The following is a 13,662-nucleotide window of genomic DNA, read 5'->3' as shown; positions in this document are numbered from 1 at the left end:
GGTGTGGCCCTGGGTCAGAGACTCCACGCCCGGGCTCAGCCAATGTATGCACTCTTCTGGATACACGGCTCCAGGGCTACACCCCTTCCTGAGGTCCCTTCCAATGCAACCAACCCCCAGTAGTGGGTGCCCCGCTCCCCCAAACGCGCGCGTCCTCCGCTACTCACGATTGGACCCGGGGACCGGGTCCTCCACGTCGCAGCGCCCTGCGGTCCTCCAGATGTGTAGCCACCTATCCTGTAGTGCCAGGCTCCGAGGTGCTGAGAATAGTAACCGCCCAGCCAATCTGGGAAGAGGGGCCCCTGTCCCGGTCTTTTTATCGTCTCAGTGTTAGGGGACGTGTTTCTAGGGGCGCAGCGCCCATGGTCAGAGGGAGAGCGTCCAGCTGTGTATCCCTGGGAAAGTTCCATCACCTCTCTGAGATAGTTTTCCCGCCGTATAATGGGAGGGACAAGACTCACCAAGCACTCAAGGGACAAGTCTGGGCCAGGAAGAGACTCCATAAAAGTCAGTCCCCAGAAATCCCCAAACAAAGCTTTCTCCATTCCACTTCAAGGAGAGGCTGAGCCTGCCCAACCAGTCGGACTTGTTGACCTGGGACAACAAGGGGGCAGAAGTTCCTTGGCGGTCCAGCTGCTTTCTCCACGGGTGGCACCGCAGGCAAGTCGGGGTAGCCTCCTCCTTCTGGGCTCAGGTGCAAGAGAGAAGAGCGGGAGGAGACAGACTCAGACTCAGACACAGGCCTGCACCTGCAGGCGCACTGAGGCCCATTCAGGGTCCAATAAGTTGTAGAGGTCTCACCAGTTAAGGATTCTACTGGGACTGAGGTATAGATGCTCTGGTAGGGCCATGCTGATATGTACAGCAGTGGGCTCTTCCTTCTTATTATCAGTGGGTGGGGTGCACTTGGAGGATTATCCTCAAGAGGGAAGATAAAAGACAACCAGTGGGGCTGGGAAGGTGGCTCAGTGGTAGAGCGCTTGCCTGGCATGCCTGAGGCCCAGGGTTCGATTCCTCAGCACCACATAAGCAAAAAGAAAAAAGCTGGAAGTGGCCCTGTGGCTCAAGTGGTAGAGCGCTAGCCTTGAGCTGAAGAGCTGAGGGACAGCGCCTAGGCCCAGAGTTCAGGCCCCACGACCAGACCCAAAAAAAAGACAACCAGTTTAGTCTGACCTTTGGTTCTTTGGAGCTTGGAAAAGGTTTGCCTCTGGACAAAATCTATGAAAACAAACCAAACTAAAAGAGGGCTGGGGATGTAGCTAGGTGATAAAGTGCTCCATTGGCATGTTCAAGGCACTAGGCTCTACACCCAACCACCACAAAAAGCAGAACCAATCCCAGCAAAGCCAGAGAAGATATCTACTCTCCCTCAAGTCTAGTGGTACAGAGTAGTAGCTCAGCAGTTCCTACCACTCATGTCTTCAATCAAAGGAATTCAGCCCAAGGCTTGTCTTTTAGAGATGTTCCAGCCACATCATTCTCTCCGTGAAAATAAGGCTGAGGCCTAATATGGTGATGGGTGGGCTCAGGTCAGGTCCAGATGTGGGCAGACCTGGCCATCTGCTTGGATTTTGTCTCTTGGGCTAATCAATCCTGGAGTACAGTGAGAGAGGGAGCAGCCTTGAAGGGAAACGATCCAGGGCAAATGTACACTCTCAGACTAACAGATCAAGCCACTGTGCCACAGGTATGGTGGCGCTGGAGGGGGTATAGGGGAGGGAGGAGAAACCCCAGGGACTGAAGGCCAGCTTTAGCGTCTCTGTACATTTTCCTGCCAGATATGGGAGGACTGCCACTTCTAACAGGTCCAGACTGGCTGAGTAGCCCTGGCGAATACTGATCCTTTCCAGAAAGTCATTCAATAGCTTGGAATGGTCAGAGAGAGGGAAAACTGAGCAATTTCTTAGGATGTCCAAAGTTAGCAGCTGTAGTGACATTCTGGATGTTTCTGAACTTAAACCTTGAAGACCTTGAGTTCTCAGTTGGGCACAGTAGTTAGTTTCTCCCAACCCCCATCCCTGGGGGGTAGATCCAGCCTTCTTACAGGCCTCCAATGTCTGACATATAAAAGGTAAATTTCCAAGTGGTTGGCAGCTATTTTCTTTACTCTCCTTCAAGCTTGAAGGAAGTGGCCAGAGCATAACTACACTTTCTCCTCTTGAGTTCATCTGGGAATGAGATGGAAGTGAGAAAGCTTCAGCAAAAACCACATTTATTATTATTTTAAAGCCTCAGCACCCAAAGCCTGGCACTTCCTTGAACCCAGGGCCTTACTTATGCTCAGCAGATGGTTGACCCCAGTGTCAAGTTGTTCTGAATGTGGACTTCAGGCCAGAGGGAGGAGATTTGAATTCTTTCAATCATGCTTGAGCTTCTCTGTTGCAGTGATTCATAGTGTAGAACATGGAAAAAACTAATGCATGTGAAATGCTTAGAACAGTGACTGCTTTTCTAAAATGGAATCCTCTTTGCCCTCCTGAGAAAATTGTGTGTGTGTGAGAGAGAGAGAGAGAGAGAAAGAGAGAGAGAGAGAGAGAGAGAGAGAGGGAGGGAGGGAGGGAGGGAGGGAGGGAGGGAGGGAGGGAGGGAGGGAGGGAGAAAGAGGGGTTGGTCGTAGGATGAGGACAAGTCCAGCTCTATGGACCTGCAGGTATATTTGATGTGGCTTTTTTTTTTTTTTTTTTTTTTTTTTGTCGGTTGTGGGGCCTGAACTCTGAGCCCAGGCATTGTCCCTCAGCTCTTCAGCTGTAGACCAGCACTCTACCACTTGAGCCTCAGCCCCACTTCCAGCTTTTTCTGCTTATGTGGTGCTGAGGAATCGAACCGAAGGCCTCATGCATGCAAGGCAAGCACTCTACCACTGAGCCACCTTCCCAGCCCCACCTGCAGGTATATTTGAAAGGACATTCTGAGACCCCCAGACCTGAGCAGATTCCAACAAGGACAGAGATTTTTGTGCTTGATAGCCTTATTATGAAAGATGTGGGGGGAGAGTTAAGGCATCATTGAGTATTGAGACATATCTCAAGGCCAAGGAGGAGCAGAGCTGGGAAGGAGAACTGGGCCTGGGTTTATTTTCAGCCATGTCCTGGCCCCTGGTCACCTTGAAATTATGAAGTCCTTTAAAGGAAATGTATGATAATTGAGAGAAAAGGATGTTAGTGTACATTGGAGAACCCATACTGCTCCACTAGGGTTGGGCAGGGAGCTATCCTGGCCATTGTGCTCCATGTTTGAATATTGCTGGTGAATGGGAACAAAGAGTATCAGTCCTGCCCCGGGTCTTCTGGCTCCAGGCTGGGCCAGTGATAAGTGTGAAGATGTGGGCTACTGGGCAGACTTGGACAGAACAGGGCCAGAAAGCTGCCAGGCTCGGTTTTTTTAGAGCTCAGGCAGATAGGTGCAAAAATTACAGCAATGGCAAGCAGGACTGCCTGCTCCTGGGGACCTAAGGAGTAGCAAGTGTTGAGGGGCTAAGAAAGCATCCTTTTCCAGGTGTCATACTCTTTGCTTCATGATTCTCTAGGAAAGAGGGGTCACACCTGTCCAAATCAGAGTTTCAGAAGCTTAGGGTTTCTCCTATCTGAAGGAAGATTTGCACTGTGGTACAGGAAGCATCTGGGCACTGCCAACAACTGTCTCAGCAGACTCTGTTTGCCCTTTGTACTGTAATCTTGTCATCCAGCTGTGATCTGGCTGCCAGTGGGACCCTGACCTGGAGCTTGAGAGCAAGTAGGGCTTGTTCTCCCATGGATGTACCCTAGGGGTACAATCTGCTGTGTCACTGGATTCCCAGAAGGACATCAGTAGATGCTGCAGGGGAAGTGGAAGCAAATGTGTGTGTGCGTGTGTGTGTGTGTGTGTGTGTGTGTGTGTGTGTGTGTGTTGGGGGTGGGGGTGTTGTCAACCACTGGTCTGGCTATCCTTTTTGCGGGGATAACCTGGAAGGTCACTAGAAGGCCTCAAAACAATTACTACCATGGAAGAGCCACCTTATTGTTCCAAAGGAAGCTCCCTTTGTTCTTATGTTTTACTGAAGAGATAAGCAGTTTTTTAAAAAAAAATCAATTCTTTTTCTGTTCAAATTTTTGCTGACACTGAAGTAGGCAATCCAGCTCCTGCTCCTTGGCCTCTGGACTTCCCACCTTTCCTTTTTGGCTGAGAAGCCTGCTTGCCGCTGGGTGGCCTTACTCCAGGCTGGGAAGGTGCTTAGTGACCATGCAAACAACGGCCCCCAACTCCCACTGCTGCTCTCTGGAGTGGGGGTGGGGGGTACGGTTCTTGGGAAGCAAAGCAGTTTTAGCCAATCAGGTTGTCTGGTGACCTAGCTTAGGATTCCATTTAAACCCACCCATGTACTCCAGGCACCAGTGACTCATACCCGCCAATATTAGCTATTAGCTACGTTCGGACAGAGAAATCCATGAGGCTTTTATCTTCAATTAATGAATCGCCAAAAGCCTAGAAGTGGAGGTGTGGCTCAGTGGTTATGAGCCAGCCTTGAGCACAAAAAAGCTAAGTGACATCACCCAGACTCTGAGTTCAAACACCAGTGCCAGCAATAACAAAACAAAACAAAAGAAACTAAGATGGACATCTTATCTCCAAATCTCCTCCGCGGATTTTCACCCCTTCCCCTATTCTGCCCAGCCACCAGCCTCCAAAGGAAGAAGGGCGGGAACTTTTGAAATCCTGAGAACTTCAATCTGAGAGGAGTTGGCCTGACCTGAGCTGGTAGCCCCAGCAGGGAATGGGGTTGCAGGACCTGGGGGGGGGGGAGGGGGAAGGATAGAAGTAAGACATGCCAGGGTAGGGCAAGATTCTGCTTGGGCTTCTGTCCATCCATTAGGCTTTCATGGGATTCTTCTGGCTTTACCTGCGCCTCAGATTTATCTTCTTGTATGGCAATTAGTTTTTGTGATATGATAATAACACTATTAGTGTATTATTAGAATATACTCTACACACATACGCCAGAAATCAAAACAAAAACAGTAAGTTTATCAAGCACTCTCACGTTTTCATCATCTTCTCAACCTCTTTTCATCTGAGGTTGGTGAAAGGCTGATTTTAGAATAATTGACGGTTAATTAATATTTTTAAGAACTTGCGTGTTCAGTGCCCTCCCCCATGACTGAAAAAAATTGGAGACTTCTTTGAAAGGGTGGGCAGAAATCTGGAGAAGCTTTTTTACTGGGGGGAGAGGGAGGGCTGGACTGAGACGAGGTAGTCCCAGAAGCTCAGATCTGGAGCTTAGAGTAGGTAGCCCTCCTTCCCTCCTGAGCCCCTACTCAGCCCCCATCCTGGGTATATGAGGTGAAGCTCAGCTCCTTCAGGCTGACCCAGGAAGGAGACTAAATGGCACCCCTTGATCTCACAATCCTACTTTGCTTTCATCTCCAGGGAAAACTCAGAGGAAAAGAGGATCAAACACGGAACATGCCCATTGAATGCAAAGCCGGGGCGGGGCAGGGGAGTCTGGAATCTCTCTAAGGACTAGCCAGCCCCCCTAAGAATTGAGGTAGTGGGGTGTCTGGGAGAATGAGCCTGTGAGATGCTGCTATGGGGGGGGGAGTGAGTATCACCCAGACCCAGTCTTCAAGTGCCCAATAGAGCATAGGCAACAGACACTCAGGAGTCTTGATTTGTAAAAGAAAGATCAAGACTGGTGCACCCTCAGGCTCTGGCAATGGGAGGAAAGGGGCAGGGCCGGACAAAATCCACAGGTAACTCTCCCAGGCAGCAAAAAGTCCTAGGATTGGCTCCCTCCCCCAACTTCTGAACCCTCCTCTCTCCGGCCTCTGATATACTTCCTCAGATTTCTAGGTGAGCAGTGCTTAGCAGATGATAGCATGGGGACTCGAGAGAGTAGAGAGATATCTACCCAGTATGCACTCTATCCTCAGGTCCATCTGCCCCCTCCCCCAAGCAAGGTATCAAAGGTATCAAATTGACAGAAATGGGAAAGCATCTGGGAGAGAATTTTGTTCCTTTTTGGCCAAGGGGGAGGAAGGCCAGGGTAGGGTGGTGAAAAAAATGGAAGAGGAAGAGAGAAAAGTAGTAGGCAGCAGATGAAAAGCTAGTAATGATGAGTTTGCTTTAGTAGCTGGAGTTTGGGGGGAGAGGGGTGCAGGGGCTGTGCTTCTCAGCACAACTTTGGACTAGAAGCTTTAGGGAAAGGGGCAGAGAAAGAAGAGCAGAGCCTCAAAGGTGCACAACTCCTGCCCTAAGCAAAGCCAGAGAGACTCAGCCCACCCACCGGGTCCCCAGGGGCTGCTAAGGAGCCTGAAGACCTCATCCAAAAATTCAGCTCAATAAACTCATCCCAGCATCCTCCAGGTGTAACAGAGCCTCTTGTCAACAGCTATTTCTGGGCATTTTCAATGATTTTTACCCTTTACCCCTAGCTTTTGGATCCACTGATAACTGTCTCTGGCTAAGGGCGTTGGGGGTCCACTCCATGAGTGCATCCTGCTCAGGGTGCTAATCTTAAATCCTCCACTGAAGCCTTGCGCTTTCTCCTAGCTTGGGCCCTCCAGCGCTACTGTGGTAGGGACCCATATCTGCCCAGCACCCCTTCATTGGGAAAAATCTGTTTCTGGGAGAATTCGTTGATTCTGAACGAATAATTTAAAATATGAACAAGAAAATAAACAAGACCATTCTTAGAACCTCTCCCCACACTACATACCTGAGGTGCTCCTGAGGCCCAAACGGAAAACAATTTCTTCTATGAATACAAGTCAAGCCAGGCTGTAGAAAGCTTAAGGCCACCTAGAGGGCAAGGATTACAAAATAATAATACGAACAATAACAATAACAATTAAAAATCATCCAACACTTTGAGTCAGCAGCCAAGACAGTTTTTTTTTTTAAAGAGAGGGAAAAAAAATCTCTTGCCCCTCAGGAAGAAACATAGCAAAGTTTTGATTCGAGAAAGGAGACAGGACTAGGGGGAAAGAGGGAGGAACGGATACCCCAGACAAAGTGGGGGAGGGCGGGGAATAACGCTTTTTGGTAGCTTGTAAAAAAAAAAAAAGAAAAGAAAAGAAAAAAAGACTTTGGAGCCAGTTTGAGATGAGCTGTTGGGACAGGCAGTTGTAATCATGGTGGGAGAACGGGGGTCTTGTGAGCCAGCTTGCACACTTCCAAAATGCAGTTATGAATTTTTGCATCCGTGTTAAAAAAAAATCAAGGCACCAAGAAAACAAAAGTCAAAAACAACGATAAAAGAGAGGGGGAAAAAAATCAAAAGCATTTTCAATTACCCAGTCCCACAGCCCGGGCGGAACTCGCTGGGCGTCTTAAGCTCTCTCTTTTCTTTTCTGCGGAATTCCATTCGCATCCCCTCTGCTTGGGTGTCTCCCTCTCTCAGTGTGTGTGTCTCTCTCTGTTTTCACACTCTCCTCCCCATTCGAGCGAGGCCCACACCTGGCGCATCACTGCCGAGCCATTAGCTGCGGGTCTCCTTTCATCTTCGCTGTGGCAGACGTTTCTATTTATCCACTTGCGCTCGCCGAGTGGCGTCACCAGCGGTACTGTAATGACGATTGCAGCGGGAGGATGACAGCTTAGAAAGAAGAGGGCAATGGGGCTTCCTCCCAGAGGCGGTGCGGCACGGAGGAGCGCTCGCATCACAAGGTGACCCTAGTTCCCCATCGCCACCTCCGCTGTCGCCGTGGACGTCGCGCTCCAGCTGCTCCACGCCCGCCCGGTCGCCTGGCCTCTCTCTCTCTCTTGCTCCCTTTCGCAGCCAAGAACTATTTATTTGGCCGGCCGCTGGGGTCTTAGGGAGCCTGGGGTTAGGAGCTCACTTGGGGGCTTTTCCCCTCCCTCCCCTCCGGAAAGACCTGGTATGGAGAGCCGAAAGGACATGGTGATGTTTCTGGATGGGGGTCAACTTGGCACTCTGGTTGGCAAGAGGGTCTCCAATTTGTCCGAAGCCGTGGGGAGCCCGCGGCCCGAGCCGCCTGAGAAGATGATGCCCCATGGTTGCCTGAGCCCACGAGCTGGCCCTCCGGCTACCCGGGAGCGCGGCGGGGGAGGCCCGGAGGAAGAGGCGGTCGATGGACTAGCAGGCAGCGCGACGGGGCTGGGCGCCGAGTCACGGGCAGCTGGAGCGGCCATGCTTGGTCCAGGACCCCCGGTCCCCTCCGCCGACAGCCTCTCTGGCCAGGGGCAACCCAGTAGCTCAGACACCGAGTCGGATTTCTATGAAGAAATTGAGGTGAGCTGCACCCCAGACTGCACCACCGGGAACGCCGAGTACCAGCACAGCAAAGGTAGCCACCGCGCCCCTCCACTCCCCAGGCCTCCCTCTGTGCCCAACCTTCACCTCAGCTCAGGCCAGGAGGAAGACAGTCCTTCCCCCTCAGTGCAGGATGGGGAGACCAACCCGAATAACTTTTTTTTTAAATCTGTGAACTGGCAGGGGTCTCCTACCGCGTTCTGGCGTTGGTGGGTCTGTATCTTGTGGGGGAGGTGGGCAAGTTTTGGGTTTGGGGGATTCAAAGTGCACCCCCCTCCTCCCCAGTATTTTGTGGGAATGCTTCAACTGAGCGGGGAAGACACCTTCCCCAGGGTGGAGTAAGATCAAACGAAGTGTGGCGGGGTGCAAGGCGCATCAGGCGCGGAAGCCTGGAGTCTATAAAGGACTGTAAAATCCCGGCGGACTCTGGCTGCCCGGGTGCTGCAGCCCTCCGACCAGTTTGCACGTCGGTCAGAGGTCCAAATTACCTTGTCACTTCCCGGGCTTGTTGGCGCCAGGTCGGAAATGGTCCCAATGGTCTAATTGCTTTTGGTCTCCGGTTGCATTTGAAAAGGCTAGGATCGGGTCCTCCCCCTCCTCTTTGCCTTCCCAGTCCCACTTCTTCACCCAAAGGAAAAGGGGCTGCAGGGGGCTGGAGCCCCACCCTTCTCTGGGGGTAGGCTCAAAGAGGGGGGGGGAGCTTAACTCGGGAGCCTCTTCCCTCCCAGAGCTAATGGAGTGAGGCTGGATGGCCCAGAGGTAGATTTTTTTTTCCCCCCTTCCTAGCCTGGTGCGCCAATCACTCCACCTTAGGGGGTGGGAAAATGGGAGGGAGAGCTCACCATCCTCCACAAAAGCTGTGGGGATGGCTAGGAAAAACTTGGGAGGGCAGAAAGATGACCTCCTGAGTTGGGTACCTAACATCTTGTACCCATTATTTCCACCCCAAACCATTTTGTCATCTGCTCCATCCACTCCCTACTATAACATGCTCTCAGAACAGCGGATCCTTCCACTGAGATGTACACCCTCTGTAACACATGCACACACACCTGTGCTCGCCTTCAGGAACATACCAGAGCAAGGAAACTGCATGTCCAACACCCTACAACGCACAGGTCTCAGACTTCCAATGTTCCAGCACTAAGGTGCATGTCAACTCACTTGCCTGTCAGAAAATGTGCATACATACCCCTGCCTATCCCTGCCAATGGTGGGCAGAAAGCACAGGGAAAATGTACTTTGCCTGAGACCGCAGGCAGATAAGGAAGGTGGTTGGGAGCCTCTTTACCCAGCATGCTATAGACTCCAGTCTTCCGAAGGGCAACTAGACCTAGCACTCCAATCCCTCCACGGTCCCACCCCAATGATAAACGCCTGTCTTCCCTCCCCGAGTTGCACAGCCCCTGCAGAGGAACTTACTGAGGTCGCTGAGGGGTTTGTCCCTTCTCATCTTGCCCTCCCCCCATCCTTGGGCCTACAGCGTCACCTCAGCAGCGTTTGTGTGTCTGTTGTGTGTCTGTGTGCTTGTGCTTGTGTGCTCTGGGCTCCCCGCGCAGGGTCGGGCTCAGAGGCACTGGGCAGCAGTCCCAACAGCGGCAGCGAGACTCCCAAGAGCAACGGCGGCAACGGCGGCAGCGGGAACAGTTCGCAAGGCAGTCTGGCCTGCAGCGCCAGTGACCAGATGCGCCGTTACCGCACAGCCTTTACTCGGGAGCAGATTGCCCGGCTGGAGAAGGAATTCTACAGGGAGAACTACGTCTCAAGGCCACGCAGATGCGAGCTAGCGGCTGCCCTAAATCTCCCGGAAACCACCATCAAGGTAGGAGCGGGCAGGACCAATGAGGCGGGTGTGTGCTCACGTGTGTGCTCAATAGCCACCTGCCTATTCCCTAAAGAGGGTGCAGAAAATCGGGGCCTGGAGTTCCCCTAGCCTGAGGCTCTCCTGACATCCCAAGGAGGGGCACTTCAACCAAGAGGTCGATTTTGTCCCCTTTCTAGGCAAAGCACAACACGGAAGTGTCACCTTGGCAGGGGACGTATTTCTGGGCGCATCCTCACACCCTGGGATGATGAAGTCCTAGTCTCCCTTCCTTCCTCTTCCAGCACACTCACTATAGCGCGTTCACTCTGGGTCTGGGGCCCAAGGGATCTTGGCGATGTGGATTGAGGCAAAAGAGGGATAAACAGCGGGGTGACACCCAGAATCTCCAACGTTGGGATACCAGCTCCAAGCGGTGTCTGTCTAGTCCTTTCCTTGTCCTGTTTCCCAGAGTCGGGCAGCGTTTCTAGGCTGCGACCATTGGTCCCAGCCCAACCACTCAACCTGCTGGCTCTTCTCTCCAGGTGTGGTTCCAGAACCGGCGCATGAAGGACAAGAGGCAGCGGCTGGCCATGACGTGGCCGCACCCAGCGGACCCCGCCTTCTACACGTATATGATGAGCCACGCGGCCGCCGCGGGTGGCCTGCCCTACCCCTTCCCATCGCACCTGCCCCTACCCTACTACTCGCCCGTGGGCCTGGGCGCCGCGTCTGCAGCCTCGGCCGCGGCCTCGCCCTTCAGCGGCCCGCTGCGTCCTCTCGACACCTTCCGAGTGCTCTCTCAGCCCTACCCGCGCCCCGAACTGCTGTGCGCCTTCCGCCACCCGCCGCTCTACCCGGGCCCCGCGCACGGACTGGGAGCCTCGGCGGGCGGCCCCTGCTCCTGCCTTGCCTGCCACAGCGGCCCGGCCAATGGGCTAGCGCCCCGGGCCGCTGCTGCTGCCGCCGCCGCCGCCGCCGCCTCGGACTTCACTTGTGCCTCCACCTCCCGCTCGGACTCCTTTCTCACCTTTGCGCCCTCCGTGCTCAGCAAGGCCTCCTCATTGGACCAGAGGGAGGAGGTGCCTCTCACCAGATAAGGGGCCGCCAGCGGGCTGCCGACTCCAGGACGCCCGGCGGCAGGGGTGGAGGGGCTCTTAGAACTCAGCCAGAACCTCTTCTACCGCGCCCCCCACCCCCCCACCTCCCCTCGAGATGCAGAGGGATCCTAAAGGACCAATGGGACTCAGCCTTGGGATCGGGAGACCCAGGAAGCAAGCGGCTGTGGCTAGCACCTTTGAGGGAGCAGGAGGGCTGATGCAAGGGCCAAGGCTGGGAGAGCTTCATTTGGGGGGTGGCCTCTTTGCCCTCACCCACTGAACCCACCACCTCTGACTGGGTTGAGGCTATGGCTCCCTAGCTAAACAAAATTCAGCGGCCACCCATATACAGCCCCTCTGGCCCCATCCCCCACCTCACACTCCTTCCATACTTGGGCCTCCCTTGCTCCTGCCAAGGCCAAGCACTGGAAAGGGAAATTGCTGTCTCTGAACAAAATGCTGTGTATGCAGAGCAGATAGAGATTAATCTTCACCAGCTTTTCCAAGGCATGGCAGGGGGCTTGCTGATGACAATACACTAGCCAATTTTAAGGGAGAGAGTGAGGGATGATTTACTGCCAGGGAGACTCTTGCCCCTTGGCAAGGACCATGAGGGCCCTCTGATCTTCCTAGAGCCTCAGTTACACAGCATCTTCTGGCTCTGACATCTACCTGCACCTTGACTGGTCACTCCCAGCTTTGTGTCAGCTTTCAACTTGCAACTCCAGCCCCAGCTCTTTCTGTTTTGAAGTTGGCAGAGAAGATGCAGATGCCCTTCAAAGCCCCTTGGCAGTTTCTATGAGGCCAACCCTTTTTCTCTCTGGGTTCGGTACACACTCTGATTAGCAAGTCATGTGTGTAAGGAGAGTTTCTGAATGCAGAATGTATGTATAATAATGATGAAGCCCAGTTCAGCCCAGAGCTGAGCTTATTTAACAAGGCGCCCAGGGAAGAGCTTAGAGAGTGGGGGCTTTAACAGCCTTCTCTCATTTTCCTAACAAATTGCCACAGAGGCTTGACTTTCAGTTATCAGTGGGTGCCTTCTGACCTTTTGGGACACCCTGTCTCTATCCTTCAGTAGGGGTTGTTTGGGAATCTCTCACGAAACCTCACAGTCACACTCATTCTTGCAGCCAGTTTTTGAAGAAGGGGAAAACTTTACCACCCCCCCCCCCATGCAAGCTTCACCCAAACTGGGAGGGAGTGGTTCTTTCTGTAGGGAATGAATTTGGTTTGGTTAGGAGTTTTCCTTCGAAGCCCAAAGAATTTGCTGTTATGATTTGTTAACCGTATTGCAATAAAAGCCGGACATGATTCTCACCTTAGCATTTAAATATTAATCTTCATTATTTTTGGCAGCAAGCAGAATATTAACTGTTTCTGAATTGCTAGGAACAAAAAGCATGCCCTCACATATAGCAGGCAATTGCTTGTTCCAAACAGATATTGGCAGGAAATGAAGACCTGCATCCTGTGGCCCCAAGGTGTATGTTTCCTTAATTCTAAGCATGCTGAGGGCCCTCTATAGAAAAACTGGCCCACTTTGAAGTACTGATCCCCTCAGGGGCTCATCCTTTTGAGGGGTGAGAACTTCTTCAGTTGCTCCGTTCCTTTGAGGAAAGGGGCCTCTGCTGGTGCTCTCTCTGAGAGCTAGCTCTACCTCAATCCTTGGCCAATGTTGGGCAAGTGTGCCTGGGCAGAAGAGCTGGAGCACTAAGAGGGCCCTGGGTTTACATTGAGAGTAGGGAGAGCCCAAGTCAGCGTTTCAGTGGTCATCTTCAGTCTAGAAGTCATTGGGAACAAGGGATTCTAGAATGTCAGAAGAAAGTGACCAGACCGATTGGCTGCACTCACCAAACATTAGTACCTCACCACCCCCCCCAAAAAAAGGCGTGTCTGCATCCAGTAGTCGCAGGGAGAGATGGAGGCCTTCTGGGAGGGTTGGAGGCTTTGGGTTTCCTGGACACTGAGGGTTCTCTGCTGATGTCTCAGGGGGCAGGTGGGAACACCACAATCGTCCCCGTCCTTTCTGAGGCTTCAGAGCCAGTCCTGCTACACCCATGCTCCCCTGTCCTACCAAATGAACCCCGAAGCAGAGGTTTCCCGGACCCGCACTCCCGTTCTGGCCCCGCCCCCAGGCTCGCGCTGAAGCCTCGGTAACCCGAAGCTCCCAAGTGCCAAATCTCGGCAAATTTTGCTGTTGCTCCGCATCGGGCAGAGATTGCTTGCGACAGGTAAATGGGCTGCGGGTTGCCTTAATGCCAGGCGTATTTTCAGTTAATAGGGAGGGAAAATGAGGTGTCTGCAGCGATATTGGAAAGTACAAGATCGATGATCCGGCCTCGTGTCCAATCAGCAGCCTTTAATTGACTGTATTTTCTGGGTAATTGAGCCTCTCTTCCTCCAAATTGAAGTGGAAGATATAACAATACATCTTGCCAGGAGGAATTACTCATTACTTCATAATGAAATTTCCCTTTTGCCAAGGTTTGCGGTTTGGTGCTAGGCACTGT

The 13,662-nt window shown here is 52.6% G+C and overlaps 1 protein-coding gene across 1 annotated transcript; it reads left to right on the top strand.

Annotated features, from left to right (window-relative positions):
• Positions 1 to 7,855: 7,855 nt before the first annotated feature.
• Positions 7,856 to 11,149, top strand: Evx1 (even-skipped homeobox 1). The gene is made up of 3 exons (XM_069997233.1): positions 7,856 to 8,282; positions 9,808 to 10,070; positions 10,595 to 11,149. Exons 1-3 carry the CDS (start codon positions 7,856 to 7,858, stop codon positions 11,147 to 11,149), a joined length of 1,245 nt encoding a protein of 414 aa, XP_069853334.1.
• The last annotated feature ends 2,513 nt before the right edge of the window (positions 11,150 to 13,662 follow it).

The sequence above is a fragment of the Dipodomys merriami genome, unplaced genomic scaffold (assembly GCF_024711535.1).
Source record: "Dipodomys merriami isolate MVZ:Mamm:240054 unplaced genomic scaffold, mDipMer1.0.p SCAF_5, whole genome shotgun sequence".
Classification (NCBI taxonomy): Eukaryota; Metazoa; Chordata; class Mammalia; order Rodentia; family Heteromyidae; genus Dipodomys; species Dipodomys merriami.
The sequence above is the reverse complement of the archived record's forward strand: the minus strand, read 5'-3'. Positions and strand labels throughout refer to the sequence as shown.

Coding starts and splice junctions, on each gene's coding strand:
- Evx1 (XM_069997233.1), top strand. CDS start 7,856: ATGGAGAGCCGAAAGGACATGGTGATGTTTCTGGATGGGGGTCAACTT. Junction 8,283..9,807: donor CGAGTACCAGCACAGCAAAG/GTAGCCACCGCG, acceptor CTCCCCGCGCAG/GGTCGGGCTCAGAGGCACTG. Junction 10,071..10,594: donor TCCCGGAAACCACCATCAAG/GTAGGAGCGGGC, acceptor TCTTCTCTCCAG/GTGTGGTTCCAGAACCGGCG.